The sequence below is a fragment of the Ictidomys tridecemlineatus genome, chromosome 2 (assembly GCF_052094955.1).
Source record: "Ictidomys tridecemlineatus isolate mIctTri1 chromosome 2, mIctTri1.hap1, whole genome shotgun sequence".
NCBI lineage: Eukaryota > Metazoa > Chordata > Mammalia > Rodentia > Sciuridae > Ictidomys > Ictidomys tridecemlineatus.
Window position 1 is genome coordinate 1126259 of NC_135478.1, and position 25197 is coordinate 1151455.

At 60.0% G+C, this 25197-nt stretch overlaps 1 protein-coding gene across 1 annotated transcript; it reads left to right on the forward strand.

Annotated features, from left to right (window-relative positions):
* The first annotated feature begins 2901 nt into the window (after positions 1-2901).
* Positions 2902-24891, forward strand: Onecut3 (one cut homeobox 3). The gene is made up of 2 exons (XM_005332190.3): positions 2902-4211; positions 20885-24891. The coding sequence occupies exons 1-2, from the start codon at positions 3026-3028 to the stop codon at positions 21175-21177; spliced, it is 1479 nt and encodes a 492-aa protein (XP_005332247.2). The 5' UTR covers positions 2902-3025; the 3' UTR covers positions 21178-24891.
* Positions 24892-25197: the final 306 nt, after the last annotated feature.

Here is a 25197-nt window from a genome sequence, read left to right on the forward strand (position 1 = left end):
TGGTTTTATGGAGGTGGAAACGACAGAGACCACTGGACTCCAGAGTTAGAAGCCTCCAACCCCACCGTGCTTCCCTTGCCGACTCTCACAGCCCTCGGGTTAGCTCTTCCGAGGAGGCTGCTCTTCTTGGCTTCTCCCAGGCCTGGGCTGGCACAGAGAGGGTGGGTGTCTGCCTGTGGCTGCCCAGCGAGAGCTGAGGCACCCCTAGGTGCGTAAGCAGACGTCAGGAGTCAATCTCCAATTTTCCTGGAGGGGATACTGAGGCCAGAGAGTTTCTGCGACAAGTCTGAAGTCCCACAGGGGGCAGGGATGGGGGCGCCCTGCCCCCATCCAGCACACCCCTCCCTGCCGGCAATTTGCCTAATGACCTCAGATCGATCCAGGCCCCAGCCACCCGCCTGCCCCGTGGCGGCTCAATTCTCTTTCACTAATTACTAAGGGCCGATACAGGGTGCCGCTGGCTCCAGGGGGCCACATTCCCCCTCTGAGGACTAGCAAATTTTGCTCCCTCTCTCCATGGAACCACAGCTTCTACAAAGGCCAGATCCCTGTCCCCGAGGGAGCACAGGTCCCCCCAACTTAAGAAAGAAGGACGGTTGCACACACCTGGATAAGGCTGAGCCTGGGAGGCCCGTCCAATCTAGGGAGCTTGACAGGGGCCTGTAGCCTGGAATCCCCAGGTAGCAGAGAGGGAGCCCCTATCTCAAAGTCCCTGAGCCAACTCTCTCCTTCAAAGGGTGGCTTTCCCCATTTGAAAAGCCATGATGCTTGTTATAAAAATGAAATAATGGAGCTGTAGGGGATGCGTAAGGAAGGGAGCTCCGATCCTAAATGCCTCCCCACCAAGCTGCCCATGGCTGGATCTGGGTCGACTTCCCTCTGAGTTTCCACCAGTAGAGACCTAATCCCCCGCTGCCCTTCGCTGAGCCCGGGACATCATAGTTGTACGGCAGTTGATTGATTTTTAGACCCCACCATTATTTTTAATTATCTGTGATTGTTGCTCAGTAGAATTGGGGACTTCAGGGCCAGCCTGGGCACAACCAGACTCTCCCTTCCCCGGACTTGAGATCTGCAAGACTACCAGGAAACTCACCTGCCCAGACCTGCTCCCCACCCTGTAGAAAAGCGTGAAGTTGTGCAAAACCCGAAATTGCACACAAGCCCTGAAGTGGGGAAGTCCAAGGGCCTGTATTTTGGGGTGATGTTCGCTTTAGGACAACACCAGAATGAAGGGGTACAACTGGGGCTTAAACTACAGGGATCCGGTGGTATGAGAAGAATGTGCCTGATAAACAGTAGGTGCTCACTAGATGCTCAATCCTAAACACTAAGTACTAATAGGGGTCCCCTTTAGCCCTATCCCACCCAGGAGTGAGATCACATCACTCTACTGTCTCCCCCAAACCTCAGGTGCTGCGCTGCATCAACGACTCCCGCTACTCCCCAGCCCACCCAGGCACAGCCCCCTCCCTCTCTGTCTGCAGGGGATAGTGCAGCCCCTCCTCTGCACCCCCCCCCCATCATAGAAGAGAAATGGAGAAAGGGCCTGGTACAGGGTCTGACCCAGTCAGAAAACAGAATCTCCAATGTACAGCCAGGTCTACAGGGGCCAGAGAGTCATTCTGAAAGTCCCAGGCTGCCCAAATGGGTTGCCTGTCAGGGCTCCTTGACTGGGTCTTCCTCCTGCCCTCCGCTGAGAGCCCTGCTTCTCCCTACTGAGATGGGGACCCATGGGGGTTCCAAAATTAAGCCCTAATAATGCTGCCCTTCCCTTTCCCATTCTAGAACATGAACAGATGTCATAGGAAGGAAGGAGGGCTAGGAGTGCATGCATTTTGGATACCCTCCTGACTCCAGACTCCGGCTCCAAGGTGGTGGGACCCTCTAAGCTCTGGCCTGGGTACACTGGATCCTCCTCTCTGACCTGCATCTCGTCTGAAGGGATCTTGTCCACAGAGGTCTCTCTGACCATAGGAAGCCGCCCTATTTACCCCATTTCCAAGAGGACCCTGGCCTCACCTGTCTCAGGTGATGAAGAGCACCTTGGCTTCCTCTGCCCAAGGAGAATCCCAGGGACGTGGAGTTTATGGCAGGGACTTTTCTGGAAACAGGACAAGTGTCCTCAGCCTCTCTGGGCTGGAGGGTGACAGGAAATCTTTAATGGTAACCCTCAGGCTCCTGGCACACTGGGACTGGAGGAAAATAGAAGGAGCTGGAACTGGGAAGGGCCTTTGGAACCCCAGAGGCTGGATATTCCATGGCACGTTTGGGGCAACTGAGGCCCAGGGGGCCAATCTTCACATCTGGGGCAAGGTAGACTGTGACCTCCCTCTTCCCCCACTTCTACCCCAAGGAGGTCATTTGAGGGACGCTGTGACTCTGTATGCCTAAGGGTGGAGCTTGCAGAAGTGACCCTCTTGGTGGGGCTCTGTACAAGGGGTGGACCGGAGCTCTGGCAGTGACCAGTCGCACTCCCAGGCACTCTGTGGAGACACGAGGCAGGAAACTCACATTCAGGGCTCTCTGGTGAGAAAGCAGAGACGCAGAGATGAGGCCCCCTGCCCTCCCTTAGACCGAGGCTGTCCTCAGACCCTGTCCACTGTATCGGGAGTTTCCTGTACTGGAGACCCCAGGGGGCGTAGGAGGGCTTAGGGATACCCAACCTAGAACCCCAGGTCCGGCCCACTCCGGCCAGTCTGACCCACTCCAGCTGGGCGCTCAAGGGGGCCGAGGCGGGCGGAGAGCGAGGAGGTAGGAGGCCACGGCGGCGGGAGCCGGTGGGCGGGGGCGCTGACGTCAGACCCGGGCCCGGGCGCCAGCGGCTGCTCCCCCGCCACATCCTGGTGGCCGTGCTCGCAGCCGGGCCGGGCCGTGCGCCGCGCAGCCGGGCAGCCTCGCGCGCAGCCACCGGGGAGCAGGCGGGGGCCATGCAGCGGCCTTGAGCGCGCCGGGCCGGCGCCGAGCAGCGCGCGCGGCGGGCGGGAGGCCGAGCCGGCGAGGGGTCAGCGCACGGCGGCTGAGCATGGAGCTGAGCCTGGAGAGCCTGGGGGGGCTGCACGGTGTGGCCCACGCGCAGGCGGGAGAGCTGCTGAGCCCGGGCCACGCGCGCTCTGCGGCCGCACAGCACCGCAGCCTGGTTGCGCCCGGGCGCCCGGGCCTGGTGGCGGGCATGGCCAGCCTGCTGGACGGCGGCGGTGGCGGCGGGGGCGCTGGGGGCGCGGGCGGCGCGGGCAGCGCAGGCGGCGGCGCTGACTTCCGCGGGGAGCTGGCGGGTCCTTTGCACCCCGCCATGGGCATGGCCTGCGAGGCGCCGGGTCTGGGTGGCACCTACACGACGCTCACGCCCCTGCAGCACCTGCCGCCGCTCGCAGCCGTGGCCGACAAGTTCCACCAGCACGCTGCTGCCGCGGCCGTGGCCGGAGCGCACGCCGGCCACCCTCACGCACACCCGCACCCCGCGGCCGCGCCGCCCCCGCCGCCCCCGCCGCAACGCCTGGCTGCTAGTGTGAGCGGCAGCTTCACCCTCATGCGCGACGAGCGTGCTGCACTCGCCTCGGTGGGCCATCTCTACGGGCCCTATGGCAAGGAGCTGCCCGCCATGGGGTCGCCGCTGTCGCCGCTGCCCAACGCGCTGCCGCCGGCGCTGCACAGCGCCCCTCAGCCGCCGCCGCCGCCGCCGCCGCCGCCGCTGGCTGCCTACGGGGCGCCGGGCCACTTGGCCGGAGACAAGCTGCTGCCGCCTGCTGCCTTCGAGCCGCACGCCGCGCTGCTGGGGCGAGCGGAGGACGCGCTAGCCCGAGGGCTGCCCGGAGGTGGAGGCAGTGCAGGTGGTGGTGGAGCGGGCGGCGGGGGCGCCGCAGGGTTGCTGGCGCCGCTCGGAGGGCTGGCGGCGGCTGGGGCGCACGGGCCGCACTCTGGTGGCGGCGGCCCAGGCGGAGGCAGCGGAGGCCCCGGCGCGGGCACCGCGGCCGAGGAGATCAACACCAAGGAGGTGGCGCAGCGCATCACCGCGGAGCTGAAACGCTACAGCATTCCGCAGGCCATCTTCGCGCAGCGCATACTGTGCCGCTCTCAGGGCACGCTCTCCGACCTGCTGCGCAACCCCAAGCCGTGGAGCAAGCTCAAGTCTGGCCGGGAGACCTTCCGCAGGATGTGGAAGTGGCTACAGGAGCCGGAGTTCCAGCGCATGTCGGCGCTGCGCCTCGCAGGTAGGAGCTTGGCGCTCACCGCCCTACTTCAGAGCGCGGGCTCTGGGCTCCCCAGCGCCCAGCCGCGAGGCGGCAGAGCGCCCGGACCCCCTCCCCACCCTTCTACCGTGCACCCTACTATTCCCCGCGGGCTCGCAGTAGGCTAGACCGTTGTCTGCGCTTCTGTGGGTTTGTGCCAACACCAAAAGGGGAGAAAGGAATTGTGCGGTCCCCCACCCCTTGTTGCCCTGCTGCTCTTTCCGGAATGGGTAGGGTTCCCTAGTTCCTTTTGGACTGCTGGGAGGGTCCGGGCTGCTCCTCGAAGCATCGCTCAATGTAGTTCATTGTGTGTGTGTGTGTGTGTGTGTACACAATCGCGCGCCTGGAGAGGAGTGGTGGTGCTGCTGTGTCCCCGGACAAGCCGCCGCTGTCAGCTTGGCGGGCCACTCCCCTCCTCCCGACGCGCCCAAGAGGGACCGCTGAGCGTCCAGCCCCGGGCCACAGAGTCGGTGCTCAGCCCCAGCCCTGGCGCTCTCTTCTTTGTAGCTCAGCCCCTGCGATCGATAGCCCCCTCCCCCACTCCGGCCGCTGGCAAAGGTCACCCGGGAATGGTCGGGGGAGGGGCGGCCCTCGGGACCCTCAGCTCGGGCTGGTCAGAGGCCTTCACACCCTGGTCTAGCCTCCTGCCCGCCTCTGCCCGCCTTTGCCCCTGGTGGGGTGCGCCCCCCCGCTGTGCTTTTCCCTTCTGTCTTTTCCCTTTCCACGTTCCACCTCTCTATCCCAACAAACTGCTCTTTATTTTCAGCTGGCTCCCAGGATTTCTCCAGCTCCTCGCTCTTTCTTCTCTCTTGCCTCAGTCTCTCTCAATCCCACCCAGGCAGCAGCCTCCTGGGACCCCTATGCTCCTCCCTGCTGTAGCTGGGTCTACAGGAAGCCAGGGCACACCCCACCTTGTGTTTGTGGGGGTGCAGGAGAGCCCCTGGCCCAGGAAGGGGGTCTTTCCCTGGCCACGCTGGGGAGGGGGCTGCACACCCCTGCCACAGGGACAATAGCAGCTTCCAGTGAGATCGATGTCTTCTCCAGCACATGAGAGCCGAGGAGGGCGGGGCAGGCGGGGGCTCAAGCAAGACTCCCCATCAGCCAGGAGACAAGGAGGGACTGACTGCACCCCAGCACAGCCCACCAGGCAGGGGGTGGGAAGAGAGGATCCATGGGGGATAGAGATGGCCCCGTTTTGCAGCCCCTTGCAAGCTGCTCTTTCTCCACTCCCCAGGCAGACTGGACAGCCTCCTGGAGACTGCACCCTCAGGAGTGCCTCAGTTTCCCCTTCTGAAAAGCCAGGTGTCTAGCTGGAGCCTCTTGTGGGAGTCGTGGATTTTCCACTTTGGGCCACGGGGAGATAAGCCATCTTTTGAATGTGGCAAGTAACTAAGTCCCCAGGAGGTTGTTGGAACGCATTAGAAATGGCTACAAGAATCTGGACACTTTCCTGGGAGGGTTGAACCAGGGTGTCCTGTTCCCTGGACACAGGCAGGGGCACGGAATGGCCTCACTGTGGATGCTCAGTCACATCAGTACACAATGGCAGCCTACAGTGTGTGATGGGGTGACCTCAGGTGGTAGAGAGCACATCCCATAGGCTCTGTGGAAGGGGCAGCCCTCTCCAGGCATGAGCGGCTGCCACCAAGCCAGGTGTTTTATATACCTCCATGCCCATCAACTGCCTCAAATCCAGGCCACACATTTGGGGGACCTAGTGGGCTAGGGGAACCCTGGCATTTACTATAGCCAACTCATCATGTAAGATGACCCCTCGGTGGTATTTGAATGACATTTTGAGGGCCCACAGAGGATCATTACAGGCCAAGCGAGAAGCCCCTTCCCCTGGGATGGAGGTCACTGCTAGGTGAACAGTGCCACTCTGGTGTGGGGACTGCCTGGTTGCCGCAGACCTTGGTCTGTGTGCACTTCCGCCCACTCCACGGCCACCCGGCCTCAGAGTCCTGCTTGCAGCAGGTGTACTGACAGAGGGTGAAACTGAGGCTGGGCTGGAGTTCTGAGGCTGCCTCCCTGATTTCTGCAGCAAATGGGGACCCTCTCGTCTTCCAAAGCCTGTCCCCCATTTAGGAAACTAGTTGAGACAGAGGCCATGGCCGTCGCCTGGGACGACCGGAGGGGTGAGCCAGGGCCAGGCACTGAGCCTCAGGCAGAGTTGGACATCACGAACCTAATGAACCGGGACCTGTCTTGTCCCCAGGTCTGTTGGGGGTGGCCCAGCCCTGACCTTCGCACCTCCCTTGTGCTGGGGGCCGCGAGCACACCTGCAGACTCCACCTGGGACGTAGCGGAGGCGGCGAGGGCTGCGGGGTAATTAGGCTCCGGCCGAGGCCTTTAGTTCCGGTCGCTGCGCTAATGAAGAGCGGTTAAGTGGCGGCAAATCGCACGGTTAGCGGGAGGCGGCAGGCGCGTCCCACTGGACAGCCGGCCTGCCAGGCGGCGGCCTCGAGCGCCAGCAGATGCCCCAAGTCCGCGGCGCCCAGACACCCCTCAGCGCGACTCCAACCCCCAGGGAGGACTCGCCCTTCCTCCACGGCCGGCGCCCAAGCCTCCTACCTGGACCGCGGCCGCCGCCCCGTCCCAGAACTCCGTCCCGGTCCTCGTCTCGTAGCCCCTGGCCATCGTCCCGGGCCGCTGAGAGTCTCCCCAGGCTGGGGCGGGGACCGCAGGGGTGACGGAAGGGCAAGGGCGTCCGCGCAGGGAGAAGGAGAGAAGAAGTAAACAGATGGTGTGTGTGGGGAGGAGTAAAGATCGACGGGAAGGGGCCCAAAGACAGAAAAGAAAGAAACCTGGGGAGGAGACGGACGAGTGGAGAAACTGGCCGAAACGCGAGCAGAGGGAGGGCGAGAGGGCGAGACAAAGGGGAGGCCGCCGCGCAGAGGTGGGAGCCAGGCCCCAGGACCCTGCCCCGCGGCCAGGCCCCTCCCAGTCCACCTCCCGGCGGATCTCGGCCGGGAGAAAGGAGGAAATCGGTGGTTTCTTTGTTTCACTGAGACGCCCAAGAAGTCCTCAAAAGACCTAAGTCCCCGGCCTGGACTCCGGCTCGCGGGCCTCATTTTACCCGTCTGTAAAACGTGCGCCTTTGGTGCCGGGGCCAGGTTCTGACTGCCACATGCTGACTCTGGATCCTGCAGATCCAGGCAGGGCCCACCCTGCAGCCCCCAGCCCCATTCCCTCTGGGCTGGGGGCTCATCCAGGGTCTCCTCCTTGCAGAGACCCCTCCCCTGCAAACTGTGATTATGGGAGAGGGGCTGGGGGAGGGGTGGGGCGGTCGATGAATTCGAATTACCGTCTCCAATTCATCACTGTGGCCGGGTCGATAGAGAGCTTCGGCCGTCTTCAAATATTGTTTAAATTGCAACTCCAAAGGAAAAGTATTTTTTGTAATTGATCAGAATATATATATATATGATAAAATATCAGATGGAGTCCGTTGAAAAGGGGGACCTGTGTCCTCCTCCTCGGGCTGGGCATTGGTGCTGAGGCAGGAGCCTGGAGTCCCTGAGGATGGTGGACACCAGCGGAGGGAAACCAAGGTAGGGAGAGACCCAGGGCCCACGAGATCTTGGCCTCTATATGGGACAAATGGAAGATCAAAACCAGGGCTGTTTCTGGTACGGGGTCGGCAGAGAGATTGCTGGGGGTCCCGAGGAGTTGGGGATGGAAAGGAAAAGAGGTCAGAGTTCATATGGGGGAGGCCCTGGCCCAAAGGTGCCAGCTGGGAGTCCCCTGGAAGGTCAGCCATCCACTCTTTAGGACCCCTGTTCCATTTGTGAAGACCCTACCTCCCACCGAGTGGGGGTCTGGTACAGACAGCCCAGGAGAGAGCTCTAGCCCCACCAGGCAGCAGAGGACCAGTGTTGGGGATCACCTGGCTCCATCCCCCACTGACTGACGCGAGGCCAGAGTCTGAGCTTCAGTTCCCCATCTCTCTGACACCTCAGAGAGTGGGCCAGGGTGCTGAAGGGGGCTCCCAGAGCAGGGCTGTGAGTGCTGGGTCCAGGAGAGACCTCCGTGCATGATGCCCGGTGTGCTTTGGGTGTCCCAACCAATGCCCTCCCTCTTGAGGAGCACTTGGGCCATCGGGATCGGGTACCTGATGCAGGGGAGGAGAGCAGGCACAGGGGTGGGCAGGCTCACCCGGATGACTGAGGTCCTGGTCCCCACTCCCTCCCGTCCAGAGTCAGAGATGAAATGGCCCGTGCGACTCTCTTTTAAACTGAGTGTAGTTGCTGTGCCCACTTTACAGGCAAGCAAGCTGAGGCTGAGGCCAGGAGGGACCTCCAAGGCCACACCCCTTTTATGATTCAGAGCGGGGCTCCAGCAGCCTCAGCTTCCATAATGGGCAGGAGTGGGGCCGGGGTTCCAGCTCCTCTGAAGGCTGAGCCTGGTGGAGCTGAGACCAGGGTTGGGGTTCCCCAGCACCCTGCTCCTGCAGTGGGGCAGGGTGGGCACTCTGGAGCTGGCCCGGCAGGGATGGAGGCTTGGAAGTGGGGAAGCCCTTCTGTGGATGGAGGCTCAGGTGGGCACGGTGCCTTCCAGTTTACAGGCTGCTTGCGTGGCCCTCTGGTGGGTGACCGGCTCCACCTTTTCTGCTCACCACTTGTGCCAGCCTAGCCATGGGCCTGTGCTTCCCCTCCAGCTCCTTGGAGGGTGACAGTTCCCACCAGAGTCCCTGGGGAGAGGGGTCAGAGCTTCCTCCCATCCAACTGGGTCAACCAGGGTCCCTGCAATTTTGCCCTCCCCAACGCCAACCCCCCAGGGTGGCCTGGGCCCAGCCTTAGCGCTCCAGCCCACCAGTGCCAGGTTCGATAATTCCTCTCTGACATGACATCAGAGCCTGTTGGCAGGGGCAGTCACTCCCACATGCCCCATGTCACAGAGATGAATCTGGGAAGTTCATTGCCTGGCAGAAGGCTGGGACTGACATTCATCCCTTTAGTAAGTTTTGGAGCTAACCCAGCATCCACCCATCTCCTCTTTGAACCTCTCTCCCCTTCCCAGGTTTGTTTCTTCCCTATCAGCCATTACCATTCTAGTCTGAACCACTGCATCCCACCTCACCCCGCTGCAGGCACCTCCTTCCTGGTCTTTGAGGTTCACCCTTTCCTCTCTCTCTCCAAGCTGAGGGGGCCTCGTATGGCCACATGGAAGCTGCCACTCCACCCATCTCATCACACCCTCTCCTGTGGCCCCCCAGAGCCCTTCAGATGTCAGATAGCTTCCTGTCTGCACTCTTCGAACTCCTCACCTTCCTGCATGGATAGGGGAGGGCACTTCTGGCTGGTGGGACCCATGGGGACAAGGCTGAGAGGCAAGAAAGTTGGGGCAGCTGTAGGGAGTGAGGCCAGGCCCCCGGCAGCCTCTTTGTGTGGAGCCAGCAGCAGCTCAGCTTAACCAGAGGAGCTCAAGCTGGTTTGGATCAAGTTTTTAATTAAATATAGACCCTAATCAATGTGAAGTCTGCTCTAACGGGGAGGGGAGCCTGGGCGAGCCAGGGGCCTTGGTGATCTGCCTGACCTTGGGCAGGCCCAGGACACCTGCAGCCTCAGTTTCCCCTCTGCCAAGTAGTTGTAGCTAGAAGCTGCGAGGCTCTTCCACCGGAGTCTTGCTGTGGATGTGGAGGTGGCCAGGGAACCCCCAGACCTAAGGGACAAAGCCACGGAGTTGCCCTAGAGAAATGAGGGCAGCGAGATGCCTGCCGCTGGAGAGTTGCAGGGTCACAGTGTAGATGTCCAGGAGATCCACCACGGGGATGGACATACAGCAGAACAGGTGAGCTGGGACCACCCGCCTTCAGACAGCAGAGAGGCTCTGGAAGAACCACTCCCAGGCGCAGCGGCTGTGCAGTTGGGGGAGCGGCTGCCGGCGTCGACCTCTTCCCGCCTCTGGAGTGGATGTCCTGGGGCGCTGGGGGAGGGCCAGCCTGCTCACGGAGACCGCGGGGGTCCCCCGCGTCCAGGCGCTCGCTCTCTCCAGACGGCCGGCCGTCTTTGAGTCTGTCTGGCCCATCCTGCAAGCGCAGCCCCGCAGAGTCCGCGCCGGCCGCGTTCCCACCTCCACCCTCGTGGGTCCCCGACCCAAAGGGGTGTGCGCTCGTCCTCGGCCACCGAGGGGTCTGGGCCTCTAAGCTTCAGGGCTCCCAGTCGGGCGCAGCCTTCAGGGCGCCCTGGTTCCACCCCGGGAGCCGCTCACCGTGCGCCCGGCTCCGCTCGCAGCCTGTGCGCCGGGCGGCGGGAGCTGTGCGCTCAGCCCGCCCCAGCAGCGAAACGGACACCTCCGTCCTCTTCCTCCTCCTGCGGGTCCCCTTGACCCTTCAAAGGAGAACCGCCTGTATTACTTAAAACCCACTGACCAGTTCCCAGATTATCACTGCTGATTTTTGCGGTGTTGGGGATTGAACCCTGAGCTAGATGGCCAGTCCCCTCATTTTGTCAAACCCTGAGACAGGCTCCCCCTCAGTGGGGGAAGCTGGTCTCCAACTCGCCGTCTGCCTGCCTCAGCCTCCCGCGCCCCTGGAAGGCAGGCTGGCGGCCGCGGGCCGGTTTCCAAGTTTGGACGGAGCCGAGGCTGCGGCCCACCTTTCCGCAGGCAGCTCTTCTCCAGGGGCTCCCCTTGAAGAGGCAGGGGCCCGATTGTTTTTATCTCCCTTTCCTCTTCCAAGGTCTGGTGTTAGAGTAAAAAGAAAGAAAGGAAGAAAAAACAAATAAAACGTGAACAAGAGCCTCCAAGTGTCTGCCCTCCCCTGTGTGTCGGGAGCTGGGCCAGGGAGGAGAGGATTTGGGGGCCACCTGGTAGTGAGGTGTTTGTTTTCCATTCTTTATCCAACTGCTTCCTCTGCTGCCCTCCCCGCGGCAGCCCCAGCCGGCGGGACGGGGTGGGCGGGTCCCTTGGCTGTGTGTTTATCGGTGGATTAATTTCTTAATAATTGCCATGCTGGGTCAGCCCCGGGCCCTTTCTGGGTGCCTCCCTTGTCCTTTTCTTATCTGTTTCCTTTCTGGCCATCTTTTTCAAATTCATTCCCCAGCGTCGGCTCCTGGATGTCTTTTTGAAAGTCACAGGTCCGTGTGCAGGTGTGGGTGCCGGGCACCTGGGCCAGGTGGGTCTGCCCCCTGAGTGTCTGAGTGGGGGTCTTGGACTGATGTTCTCTATGAGAGTGGCCCCCACTGCCCTCGCCCTAGGTGTCCAGCCTCCAGATGGAGCCATGGGCAGGAAGGGGGAGCAGGGCAAGAGGGTGCTGCTGAACCTCTCTGCCCTGATAAGTCTTGAAAGGCGGCCATTAATATCCCATCAAGGGAGGAGGGAGGGGAGGGGGAGGAGAGGGAAGTGAACCTCTACCAAGACTGGGCGCTGGCGGCTGGCCTGGCCACCTGGCCACCTGGCCGGAGGTGGAGAAGGGACAGGGTGGGGACTGATAAGGGTGAGGAGGCCTCTGGGTCCTCACTGGGCATGAGGACCCAGCTCTGAACCTTCTTTTTTTTCTTCAAATATTTACTTTTCAGTTGAAGGTGGACACAACATCTTTATTTGACATTCATGTGGTGCTGAGGGTCCAACCCAGTGCCTCATGCCTGCTAGGCGAGCGAGCGCTCTGCCTCTGAGCCCCAGCCCCAGCCACTGAACCCTCTTTCTGAAGAAGGCTCCACACCCGTCCACACTCGTGAACCCCATTTCTGGCTGGTCCAGGGCTGCAGGATTTAGACAAAAAGAGTGTTAGCTCTGGAGCTTGATCCCCTGAGGGACAACGGGAGACCCTGGGCTAGTCACCTCTGTGTGGGTCTCTGGCTGGAAGAGGCCAGTGTGGGGTGCCAGGGCAGCTCAGCCAAGCAGGGACACACCACCAGGCGTGGGATGTCAGCGTTCCCCACATCTGGGGCCTGGCAGCCGGTGGTCAGGGCAGGACGCGTTGCCAAGGAAACGGGCCATCATCCCAGCCGGGGACCAGGCTGCGTATTGAATTGTCTGCTCCGGGAAGCGGGAGCCCAGTGAGGAGCAGCGGTGGCCAGAGGGGGGGCCAGTGGCTCCAGTTTCTGCTCCCTAATGCTCACCTCTTGCCCAGGTGGACCCACAGGGCAGGGCAGGGGGCGCACAGCGCAGGCCAGCGGCTCCGTGGTTCGAGGCACCGCACTGAGGCCCAGTACCACTGTGGCCTTGCCTGTCACCCCAACCCTTGGGGGCTTTGCCTCCCACGCCCCCCCACCCGCCCGGGCAGGCTCAGGCCCAGTGGCAGCTGGGACTCTGGTCCATGGAGGGGTGACCTGACCCAGGCCAATGTCCCCACCCCACCCTGACTGAGAGCCAACCCCAACCTCCCAATCCCTCTGGACCCTCTGCACAGCACCCACCGGTCAGTTCCCTCAGCAGGGCCTTGGATCTGCCACCTGCCTAGGGAGTCCCGGGGCAGAGTCCTGGAACAAGCAGCCACATCTCCTAGGTCCACTCCTGGATGACAGCAGAGGGCCTCAGGCCCCACAGGGGCAGGGCAGGGCCAGAAGGAAGGACAGGGGAGGGAACCAGGGCTCTGGGGGTGAGCCGCTGCACCTTGAGGGTATGCAGGGGCTGTCCACCGTCCCCCCTCCAGGAAGATTCCAGGAGAGGGGATAGTGTTGTTATTAGGGGGCAGGGGACCTCATGGCCCACAGAAAGTGGGGCTGGAGCCCAGCTTCTCCGGTGGCCTCGGATGGAAGCTCAAGAAAAGCTCAGCCTCACCTCCTTGGGGGCGTTTTGCCTGAACCCTGGCCCGGCCCCGGGTTGAGGAAGCACCGGGTGCAACACCAGGCCGTGCTCCACCTGGCCCCTGGTGGTCTGCTGACCCCGACACCTTTCCAAAGAGGCAGGAAGTGAGGGTGCAGGTGATGTGGAAGCAAGTCCCGGGGGTGTGACCAGAAGGGCTTCCATCCAGCCACGGGAGTCCTGGGGTTCCCCTCCATCTGCCCCTTCCTTAGCTGGGCAGGGACGGCTGCCCTCTGCTGGACCTAGTGGGAACTTCAAGGGACACCAGGCAAAGGGGGTGACACTCTGGAAGAAAGTGTCCCCACCCCTTCCAGGAGATTTCCTGATCCTGTGACTTGTTCCTAGAGGCCAAGGGACAGCCACCTGGGGCTGTCCCACGTTGAAAACAGGAGGCAGGTGGTGGTGTGCTGGGCCCTGCGGATGGGCTCAACCCCAGACAGACCCCAGTCTCCTCTGGATGATGATGATGTCCTCCCAGGACTGCTGGGACCGCCTGGGACCTCCAGGACCCTCCAGGAGCCAGCCTAGCTCCTCAGCCCCAGGCCCTGGAGGACAAGGAGGAGGTGGCTGACCTTCTGAAATCAGGGCTTTGGGATCTTTGGCTCTTAGTCTCGGAGACTCAGCCCCTGGAGTCTGGGAGGTGGGCATCCTTGATGGAGTCCCTGGACAGATGTCCAGGGAAAACAGCAGAGAAGAGAGGAGAGCAGGATGAAGCTAGGCGTCAGCATGGGCCTCCAGGGAGAAAGCGGGGGTGAGGGAGCATTCTGAGGAGAGGGGACAGCAGTGCAAAGACCCTGAGCTGGAGACCAGAGGAGACCAGTGTGGCTGAGGAGGAGCTGAGTGAAGAGGGAGGCGAGGACCGAGGTGACACGGTGGAAGGATGGGAATGGGGAGGGCCCACGCTGAGGGGCCATGGGAGGACTCGGAGCAGCTGGTCCACACTGAAGAAAATCTCCTTTCCAGTTTTTTGGAAGGAGGAGATGGAGGTCAGGGTACTGAGGCTTTCACAGGCACAGGGAATGACTCTCCTTGGGTGTCACAGCAAGCCTGCCGTCCCCCCAGCCCCAACAATCCCACACGAAGGTCCCACCAGCTGCTCCTCCAGCTGCCACACATCCATGAGTAGTGGTCAGGAACTGTACCTAAGCTTCCTCTCTGTCCCCCCACTGCAGCCTGGGACCCCTAGTGAGGGAACCCAGATCATGTCCCCCGTGCTAGGCATGTACAGGTGGGCCTGGGTGGGCCCTGAGTTGTGGATGGTACCGTGGGAGGTAGAGGTGGGGTTGCTCTTGCTGATGGTCACAGTGGAGGTGAAGAAAAGAAGGCAGGTGGTGGTGATGAGCAGAGGCTGGTGGAGTGGCACAAAGGAGGTGATGAGGTAGAGTGATGGGTGTGGAGGTGGATGTCTGGTAGTGCAAGCAAGCGGACAGCAGAGGGGTGAACAGGAAGCTGCTGGCGAAGGTCCAGTGGAAGCAATAGGGACAGAGGTGCAGAAAGTGGCAGGACAGAGGGAGACTCATGCTAGAGGAGGTGACCGTGTGCAAGAGGTGAAGATGGGTCAGGTGGTGGAGGGCCAATGGAGGAGGAGACATGGAGGCAGAAGAGGAGTGCAGGTGATGTGGTAGCAGTAAAACTGATGGTGGAGGCAGAACGGATGGTAGAAGAGATGCTGGTGATAGAACTGATGCAGATGGTGGAGGTGATGGTGGAGGCATGATGAGGAAGAACCAATGCTGATGGTGAAGGAGGGGATGAAGGAGGAGATGGAAGGGGAGGTAGAGGAGATAGAGGAGAAGATGATGGAGGTGATGGATGAGGTGGCAATGGAGAAGGAGGGGATGAAAAGGGGGACAGCAAAGGGGTGAAGAGGAGGTGACTGATAAGGAGGTGATGGAGAAGGCAATGGTGAAGGAAGTCATGGAGGTAGAGTGATGGTGGTAGAATTAATACAGATGATGGGTGAGAAGACATTTGTGGAGGAAGGAAGAACTCTTACTGAAGGAGAAGATGGTGAAGGTGAAAGTGGAGGAGGTGGAGGTGAAGGAGGAGAAGGTGGAGGTAGAGGAGAAGATAGGGGAGATGAAGTGGGAGAAGGAGAGGGGAGGAGAAGATGGAGGTGAAGAAGATGGAGGAGAAAGAGCAGGAGATGGAAGTGGAGGTAGAAATGGAGCAGGATATGGAGTTGGAGGTGGAGGGGCAGGAGATGGAAGTGGAGGAGGAGGAGAGAGGTGAAGGAGGAGGAGATGGAGGTGGTGGTTAGGTGGAGGTGAAGTAGCAGGAGATTGAAGTGGAGGAAGAGATGGAGGTAGAGGCAAAGAAGAATTTGGAGGTGGAGGTGGAGGAAATGGAGGTGAAGGAGGGGGAAGTGGAGGTGGAGGAGGAGGAGATGGAAGTGATGGTGGACATGGAAGTGAAGAAGCAGGAGATTGAAGTGGAGAAAGAGATGTAGATAAAGGCAGAGAAGGATATGGAGATGGAAGTGGAGAAGGGGGAGGTGGAGGAGATGGAGGTGAAGGAGGAGGAAGTGGAGGTGGAGGAGGAGGAGATGGAGGTGGAGGAGACAGAAGAGCAAATTGAGGTGAAAGAGATGGAGGTGGAGGAGGGTGGAGGAGGAGGAGAAGAAGGTGAAGGAGGAGATGAAGGTGGAGGGGAATGAGTAGGAAAAGAAGACGGAGGAAGGTAGAGGAAGAGGAGATGGAGGTGGAGAAGATGGAGAAGGAGGTGATGGAAAAGGAGATAATGTTGGAGGAGGAGATGGAGGTGAAGGAGATGGAGGTAGAGGAGATGGAGGTGGAGGAGATGGGAGGTTGAGGAGGAGGAGGAGGATGAGATGGAGGTGGAGGAGGTGATGGTGGAGGAGATGGAGGTGGAGGTAGAGGTGAAGGAGGTGGAGGAGGAGGAGAAGAGGGTGAAGGAGGAGATGAAGGGGAGGAGGAGGGGATGGTGGAGGAAGAGGAGATGGAGATGAAGAAGATGGAGAAGGAGGTGATGGAGAAGAAAATGATGTTGGAGGAGGAGATGGAGGTGGAGGAGGAGGAGGAGGAGGAGATGGAGGTGGAGGAGGAGCAGTTGGAGGAGGAGGTGGAGGAGATGGAGGTGGAGGTGGAGGAGGAGGAGGAGATGGAGGAGATGGAAGTGGAGGAGGAGGTGGAAGAGGAGGAGGTGAGGAGTAGGAGGATGAGATGGAGGTGGAGGAGATGGAGATGGAGGTAGAGGTGGAGATGAAGAGAGGGGTAGATGAGGAGGACAAGAAGGTGAAGAAGGAGCTGAATGGGGAGGAGGGGAGGAGGGGAAGGTGAAGGAAAAGGAGATGGAGGTGAAGGAGGAGAATATGGAGGTGGAAGAGGTGGAGGAGATGGAGGTGGAGGAGTTGCGGTGGGGGTGGAGGAGGAGATGGAGGTGGAGGAGGAGCAGTTGGAGGAGGAGATGGAGGTGAAGGAGGAGAATATGGAGGTGGAAGAGGTGGAGGAGATGGAGGTGGAGGAGTGGGGGTGGGGGTGGAGGAGGAGATGGAAGTGGAGGGGGAGGAGGAGAAGGAACTGGAGGGGGAGGAGGAGAAGGAGATGGAGGGGAAGGTGGAGGTGGAGGAAATGGAGAAGGAGGTGGAGGAGTGGCGGTGGGAGTGGAGGAGGAGATGGAAGTGGAGGGGGAGGAGGAGAAGGAACTGGAGGGGGAGGAGGAGAAGGAGATGGAGGGGAAGGTGGAGGTGGAGGAGAAGGAGAAGGAGGTGATGGCACAGGAGATGATGGAGGAGGAGGAGGAGGAGGCCTTGGAGGAGGGCAGGTGCCCTGAACTGACACTGGGTGGAGGGGGCTATGGAGGTGGGAGCCACAGTGGCCTTGGGAGGACGTGGTTGGGTCTCTTCCCGGCTCCCTTCTCCCCAGCCCTGGGGACCCCAGTCCCCTCTCAGCCGCAGCCCCTTTTCCACTCAGTAAAAAGGGCTGGCGAGGGGCCGGGTCTGGGCTGGCCAGGGGCTGCGCCGGACCGGGGCTCCGCAGGGGCTGTGGGGGATGGGACGAATGACAAAAGCTGCTCCCGGTAAACAGCTCCGACGGGAGCGCCATCGATCGATGGGGCTGTGAGGAGCTGTAATTAGATTGAACGCCGGCAAGGGCGGGGACAGCCGAGCCTCTTTCTGCTGTGATCGACAAAACGCGAAGTTTTTTCCCCCACTCTGCTGCGCCAACCCCTCCCCCAGCCTCTGCCTGGGGTCCCCATTAGGCACTGGATGGAGACAGGGGAGGTGGTGGGTAGGGACAACCCGCCTGTCCTCCCTCCTTGGAGGGTCCCCGGAGGCCTGGCTGGTTCCTGTACCGCCCCTGGCTGCACGCCCCGGGCCAGCGGCTCACCTTCAAGTCCAAGTGGAACTATGGTCACTAGAATGGAGTGATAGGACCCGTGCAGGGCGGGACACCACCGTCCTGTGAGCAGGATCCGGAGTACATTGCTGGGGAGTGATGGGTGAGGCACCAGGGTCAGAGGTGTGCAGAAAGGCCCCTGCACCTTAAAGCCCGGGCTGCGTTTCGACTCCTGCCCTAGGCTGGCTGCCTGAGCCTTGGTGTTCTCTGGTCCCTGGGGCCTTTACAGGGTAGCAAGCCCCCAAGAGGCTGGAGATCCCGAGTGGTTCCAGGCGCTTCTGTCCAGTGTTTTCTCTGCCTGTAAGAACCTGGAGGCGCCCTTGTTCCCCACGGGGTGACACACATAAGGCTGCCAGGGACAGTGCTCATCATGGAAACTCTGCCAAGTATTTTGCTGCTGGGGTGGGAACCTAGTCCCCCAGGCAGGCCTTACCCCTGAGTTACAGCCCTGGTCCCTGCCCTCTTTCCCTAGTCAACCACCCTCTGCCACAGCCTCTGCCCACCTCTCAGTAGAGGTACAAATACAACCTTCTGCCTAAGTCAGCATTCAATAACTCACGTTATCAGGGTTTCTGTGCATGTTGCCCACAACTGAGCCGTGTAGAGTGCCAGGACTCCATTTCCCTGCTTGTGCAAATGTTACCTGCTCCAGGAGCTAACAGTCACCAGTTCTTCCCAGGCTCCTCCTCCACAGGACCTTCCTCCCTCATCCCCCCCCACCCCGGCTCCTGCTCTGGTCTGAGTGGGGAGACCCTTGTGGGTCAGGTGGGTGACAGCTTTGTCCAGTGGTCTTCCAGAGGGCGTCCTCATCCTTCAGAGAGCCCTTTCTCTCTCTCCTAGGCTGGATCACATTTCCTGAATTCCACATCTCCCTTTTTTGATTTACCTCCTCATTTGAATGGAGCCCAACTTCCAGTAGCTTTCTGAGGGAGGGTGTCTGACTCTACCTTTATTCTGCCTTCAGGCCTCAAGTTTGGAAATTTGGCAACTCGATTGGAATATATGAGTATTTTTTTCCTCAGAATTTTGGAAGCATATTTGTATGTGTGTGGATGCACACGCCTATATAAATAGACAATATAAATAGAAAATAGATAATGGATAAGCACTGCCTTTTAAAACCTTAAAATTAAATGAAACATCGGAGGCCTTGGGTTTGTGGCTCAGTGGGAGAGCACTTGCCACTGGGTTTGATTCTCAGCACTGCAGGTGAATCAATGGATAAAACAAACGTTCCATCAACATCTAAAAAAGAAATTTTTAAAAATAAATAAAATATTGGGGTTGGTTTTAAAAAATAATTTTGGAAGCCTTGCCCCCCGCTCTCGCTCTCCTAGTTTCTGAGAAGCCTGCGGCCACTCTGATTCTCCAGCTTCGATGTGACATCGGCTTCCTCTCTGGAAGCTTCCAGGGTCTCTCCTTTATTCCCAGGGCTCTGAGATTTCACGAGGATGAGTCTTGGCCAGTGCCTTTTCTCATTCATTGATGTGAATAACTGAGGGCCTCTTGGCCTTCAATCTGGAAGTAATTCTACGTTATTTGATCATCTCTTCCTCTGGTGTTGGATCCCTCTTGATCCAGTGACAAACCTGCTCCTCGTGACTCTGTCCTCCAACTTCGTGGTAATTGTCTCCTCCGTCACTGCATCTGCTCTATTCTGTTTTCTGGGACATTTGCTTGACTTTAGCATCCGATCTTCACATGAGATCATTCACTCCTGCCGTGCTGGGGATGCAGCTATAGCCCGGCTCCCTTTTTCATTTCCTTTTCTCTAATTGTCCTTTTTCTTTTGCAGCACCACATTCTTGTTTCATGAATACATTTCTCTCACCCCCTGACAAAATTGATAGCTTTTCCTGTTTTGTTGATTTTTTTTCTGAAATTAACCATTTCTCTTGATACTCTCTCCATCTTCCCATTAGATGATTTTCTAAAATATCCAATAAACTGTGTCCATCTTGCTTAACCATAAAATCTGAAGCAGCCAATTAGAGACTTTGAGCATCTTCCTCAGAGGGAGAAGGAGAGTGAGATGTTTTCATTTCACACTCTAAATGGGCAAAACCCTGTCCCCAAAGAAATGAGTCACAGTGCAGGGAATATTCATTTAACTTACTTATTTGGTACCAGAGATTGAACCCAAGGGTGCTTAGCCACTGAGCCACATCCCCAGCCCTTTTTTATTTTGAGACAGGGCCTCACTAAGTTGCTTAGGGCCTCTCTAAGTTGCTGAGGCTGGCTTTGAACTCATGATCCTCCTGCCTCGGCCAGCTTTGCCGCTGGGATCACAGGCGTGCGCCACCACACCCAGTTTACCCGTTTATTTCCGAGGACATGGGTGGACATCTGGTCTGAAGTGTTCTGAAACCAAAAGCCTTGCTGTGCGCTCCCAGTGTGCCTTGGGGCTGGCACAGAGGCGGGCTGGCAGCAGGGACCCACGTACAGCCTCTGTCTCGGCACCTGGAGGGCAGTGCCTGGGAGCCGCGGAGGAGGCACTTGGGGTGGGACAAACTCCACAAGGCGATTGTGATCAGGTTGAGGTTGAGGCCACAGCCACCCCAGCCCCTGTTGTGGGGAGCCAGTCCTGGTGGGTGGGTGATGCCTGCCCACCTGTCCTTTCAGTGGGTCCTGGTGGGGGCTTGCCACTGAGGCTGGGGAGTGAGGCTCAGCTCCATGCTATTCCCCTTGCCCAGCCTCTGAGGGTGGTGGGGGCTGCTGGGGGCCTTCTCCCTGCAGAGAGGAAGAGAGGCCTGACCCTTGGGAGAGGGAGGGGTGCCCTGAACCCTCACTCCCCTCTCGGGGCCTCTGCTTTAGACCCTCTCACTGCAGAGGGCACTGGAGCAGGCCAGTCTAAGGAGGCCTCAGGGGCTCCTGTGGGAGGCGCTTGGATATCTGCTTTGGGCTGTGGGTGCCAATGGCTGCCTGGCACAGGGTCCCCAGGGCCATGGCTCTGGATGTTGGTTGCCTTTCACAGACGCTGGGTGGTGGGGTTTGCGGTGCGCCCAGGGCTGGCTGATTCACCACCTTCTCCACCCAGGTCTGCGTTGATTGAATAATCCACGGTGTAGTTTCTGTGGGTTCCGACATCCCCCAGGTTGGGGCTGCAGAGAGGAGGGGAAAGCCGGCCTTTGGGGGTTAGGGACAGGAATCTGCTGGAGAGGGAGGATGGGGGGGTTGGGGGCCAGAGGCTGGGGAGGGGCCGGAATGGGCCCAGGGAGGGGGATGGGAGCTGGCTGTGGAGAGTGCTCACTCTGTGACTCTTTGTCTCCCCACCTGCCTCCTGCCCCGCGACCCTCTGTCCTCACCTTCCTTTTCTGCGCTGTCCCTCCCGCTGCCCCTGTGGTCCTTCACCCTACCCCTTCTCTGGTCATCTTATGCTTCTCTGCCTTTTGGTTCCCTGCCGTCCCCCGCTCCCTGCTCTGCATCCCCTGCATCTGTCCTGGGTCCCCTTCCTCCCTGCTCTGTCCGACCCTCCCGGCTCTGCCCTCCGGCCCGCACCCGCGGCCGCCGCGCGGTGGCGCTGTCCGCGGCCCTGCTCGCCCGCAGCCTGCAAGCGCAAGGAGCAGGAGCAGCAGAAGGAGCGCGCGCTGCAGCCCAAGAAGCAGCGCCTGGTGTTCACCGACCTGCAGCGGCGCACGCTGATCGCCATCTTCAAGGAGAACAAGCGGCCGTCGAAGGAGATGCAGGTCACCATCTCGCAGCAGCTCGGCCTGGAGCTCAACACCGTCAGCAACTTCTTCATGAACGCGCGGCGCCGCTGCATGAACCGCTGGGCGGAGGAGCCCGGCGCCGCCCCCGGGGGCCCTGCGGGGGCCGCCGCCACCTTCTCCAAGGCCTGAGGCTCCCTCCAGCCCGGGCGCTGCAGCGGTGCCGCGCGCCCCGCCCGGGAGGGACCGCACACCCCAGCCCGAGCGCACAAGGGCCCCCACCCCCACCCTGCCCAGCCGAGGAAGCCCCCCACCCCGAGGGGACGGCGGAAAGGAGCTCCCCGGGCCCCTCACCCAGGACGCCAGGGGCCTCCAGGAAAACCAGGCTCACTGTGTCGTTCCCTAAAGCGGGTCAAGAAGCACATACTAGAAATATAAACCGGGTATTTAAAAAAGGAATTTTAAGAATAACTAACCCTTTCGCCAGACCCCCGACCCACGGAGGAAGGCAGAAGGCCTGCCCGCCTTCCTCCCCAGCGCCTCCTGTCCCCTCCCCAAGAACTCGGCCCCCTGAAGTCGCCAAAACCCCCGTCAAGCTGGGTCCTTGCAGAGCCCCCTCCCCCCACGCCGACCCCCTCCGCTGGCAGGACGGCGCCCTCCTCCGAGAACCGAGCTGCCCTCCCAGCGGCCAGGACTCCTTGTGCCAAGAATTGCCTGCCTTAAAGCCCGGGGAGGGGGCCTGCGGGCCAGCGCCCTTCCCACCCCCACCCAGACCGCCGGGGTCCAGCTCCAACATGCGGGTAACTCCCAGACGCCTCCCTCCCCGCCCCCTTGGTTATTCACTTTATCTCCAGGCACCTTGACGAGTGGTACCCAGGGAAGGACAGAACCCAGAAACCAGGAGACGGCGCTGGATTCCACCAGCCCCGGCCCTCGGAGCACCCAGCTGCCCAGGCCTGGGCTGGCTCCTGACCCCTGGAATTCACCACCCCACCGCACCCCTGCCGCCTGGGGTGCAGAACTCAGCCTGCAGGAGCCTGAGGTGGACTGCACGATCGCCACAGCTCTCCGCGAGGAGAGAAGGACAACTTTGAGGAAGTTGGAATCTGCTTGCTCCATTTTTTTGCCAAAAAAGAAAAAAAGAAAAAAAAATGCAGGGAGGAGGGTGAGAAATGAAGATGAGCACCCACCCATCCTGCTCATCCTGTCTCCTCTGGGTGACCTCCAGGACTGGCCAGCAGCTGGATCCCAGGACCCACCCCCCTGGGGTTCCAGATCCAGAAGCCAACCACCGGTCCCCTGGCCCCACCTGTGGGCTACCTCCCAGGGAGGGCCCCCCATTTCCCCTGGAGAACGCAAGAGACATTTCCAATGAACCCCCCTAGGTAAAGGCTACCTCACTCAACCTTCAATCTGTGATTGGAAAAATCACGCCTGATACCAAAGATTCCCCCAAGGACTTGTGCTGGATGCTAGGGTCCCCCGCAGCCAGGGGCTGCCCTGCCCCCAGAGAGCGAGAGAACGAGGGAGAGAGGACAGCGAGGTCGATGAGTGCCTTTTTCTTGAACCAAAGATGTGTGTGGAGTGTCCTCTGTCCTTATCGACACGCTGTGCTCCCAGCTTACTAGCAACCCATCTGAAGGATGCTTCTAGAACCTTTGGGTGTTGGGGCAGAATCCCCAAAGTGAAAACTCCCCATATCCCCACTCACAAGGACATACACAGACATGCACAAACTCACACTGACACACACACACTGCCTCCTATGCCTCATGGTGGTCCCTGGGCACTGAATGCCATTCTGGGGGAGCACAGGCTCCCCACTAAGACCTGGGCCCCCTTTACCCCTTTCACCCCCCAATTTCTGATGGGCAGGTCTAGAGCTCCCTCCCCAGGCCTGGCCGCCTGGGGGTCCTCCGAGTCCCACAGGCCCAGGGCTGGCAAAACCCTTTTCATTGCTCTTAAGATCAGAAGCAAACTTTTAAGTTTTGCCAAGTGAGCGTGTCCCTCCCAGGCAGTGACCTGCCCAAGGGCAAGCCCTTCTGAGAACGCAGGGACTGGTGGCTCCTGCCTTCCTACCCCAGGGCCAGGGCCAGGGGCTTCCTGTGTCCTGTGGAAGGGGAGGCCTTGCCCAGAGGCGGTCCTCGATGTGGATCTTCTGGCCTGGACTTCCCTGGTCAGGTCAGGTGAAGCCTCCTCAAAGCACCTGGGGCTCCTGGATCTCTTTTTCTCAGCAGTGGGGAAGGAGTCCAGAGCCTGGTGCCTGCCACGCAAGCCCTGGCCACTGCATTGCACCCCCAGTCCCCATGGACACACACACACACCACGCCCACACTGGCTCTTGTGCCCTGCCTGAGCTCGGCCAGCCCCTTTGCCGGGCCTGGACCCCAAATGTCTCCTACACCCACCTGATCATCCCATACCAAAGATCATTTTCCTTACAGGGAACCCGATCTCCAGCACAATTCCTTCAAGCCTTTGACAATTTTCTCTGAAATACCTCAAAATATTTAATGTATAGTTTATGTGATAAAAAAAAATCCTTAGCTAGTTTTTGGAAAACGTGACTTGAAGCTTTATACCGTTAAATTATAATTTTGCAGACGATGGCATGTCGTTTCTTTGGCCCGTTCTGTGGGAGACGTATTGAATGTCAGGGCGGTGCAGCCGGTGGTCAGAGGGCGGGAGGGCAGGGCTGTGAGGCAGGGACCGGCGGTTGACAGACGCTCACCGAGATGAGTCTTTGGGAAAGAGAGAGGGTGTGCCAGGTGTACCTTTCTGATCTCTGGCTTGTTCTGTTTCTCGTTTTTTGGAGTCATGTCTTATAAGAGTATTTATTATTCTGTGTGTTCTGTGTTCAAATGTAATTTAAGAAAAAAGAGGAAGAAAAAAAAAAAAGACAAAATGGAGTTTGATTTGATGCATGGCTAATGTTACTCTTTCTTGGCGATAATGTAATGAGCGGGGGGGTGGGGGGCCGCAGCCGGGGTCACGTCCATCTTTGTATCCACGCCGCCATCTTTGCTCTGTGTTTCTGTTCCCCTTCTGAGGAGCCCCAGGGAGAGGAAAGAAGGTCCCAGAGCCAGCAGGGCTGGCCCTCGCGCCGCCTGCCTGCCCACCCGCAGGCCTTGGGTGCCCCTGGGTGTCAGCCCCCATCTTGCCCCCAGACCCCCCACCCAGCTGGTTTCACTTCCCTTGCATTTCCCAATGTCTTGTCACAGGAGAAGACCATCAAGTGCGGCCTCGTCACCCAGGGTGGGGGCTGGGTGCTCCCCATCTCCCCAGAGCCACAGGGCGCGATACCCCCACTCCACCAGACACTCAGCCTCCCTGGCCCTGGGTGGGACGGGAGCCCATCCCCTAGCCCACTCGGGGATCTGGAGGACCAGGAACGATGGCTCTGGGACCATGTCCCTCTGCCTGTGACTCGGCTACTACCACGGGGCCAGGGGGCCAGGCTGCACTCCTGGGCGTGGCTGCACAGACCCTGCAGGACCGAAGGCCTCCTCTGCCCTGGAGAGGTGGGGTGGGGGCTCCTGGCCATTCTCCTTCTCAGCCCCAAGTGGTTTGACCAAAATCAGGACCCCAGGGCACGGGGCTGCTCCTGGGGACCCCATCAGCCCCTCAAGAACTGTTTTTGGAGGGGTGCCTCAGCTGTGGGGCGAAGGAGGCCCCCAGAGCTTTTAATCAGGTTGGAAGGGGCTGCTGACAGGGGAGACCCTATTCAGGTCATCCAGCGTCCCCTCTCCCCCAGTGCGGGAGGGACAGCAGCCCTCTCTACCCCCACCCTCAGCCACAGGCTTACAAGTCAAAAAACAAAAACAAAAAACCCTCCTCATTGTGAACCATTCTTGTGCTGGGTTTGTTTTGGTTTTTTCCTTCAATAAATTATTTTCTAGTCACTCACCTGGGTGTGTGTGCTGGCTGACTGCGGGGGCTGGGGGGAGGACGGGAGCCCACGGGGAGCCCCACCGGGAGGTGGGGGGACGGCCAGGGTTGGGGGTCTGCCTCTCCCTGGCTTGGCCTGGGGTCCTGGCCCAGCCTGCTCCTGGGCCACAGCAGCCTGGGGCCCACCCCACAGCCCTGCTGAAGCCAGATGGCCCCAGGGTGGGGGCCTTCCAGGTCCCCAGGAGAGGGCAGCGAGAGCCAGGAGAAGGGGCAGCCCAGAGGCAGGCCCCCTCCCCAGGTGGGGAAAGGAGTGAGCCCCAAGCA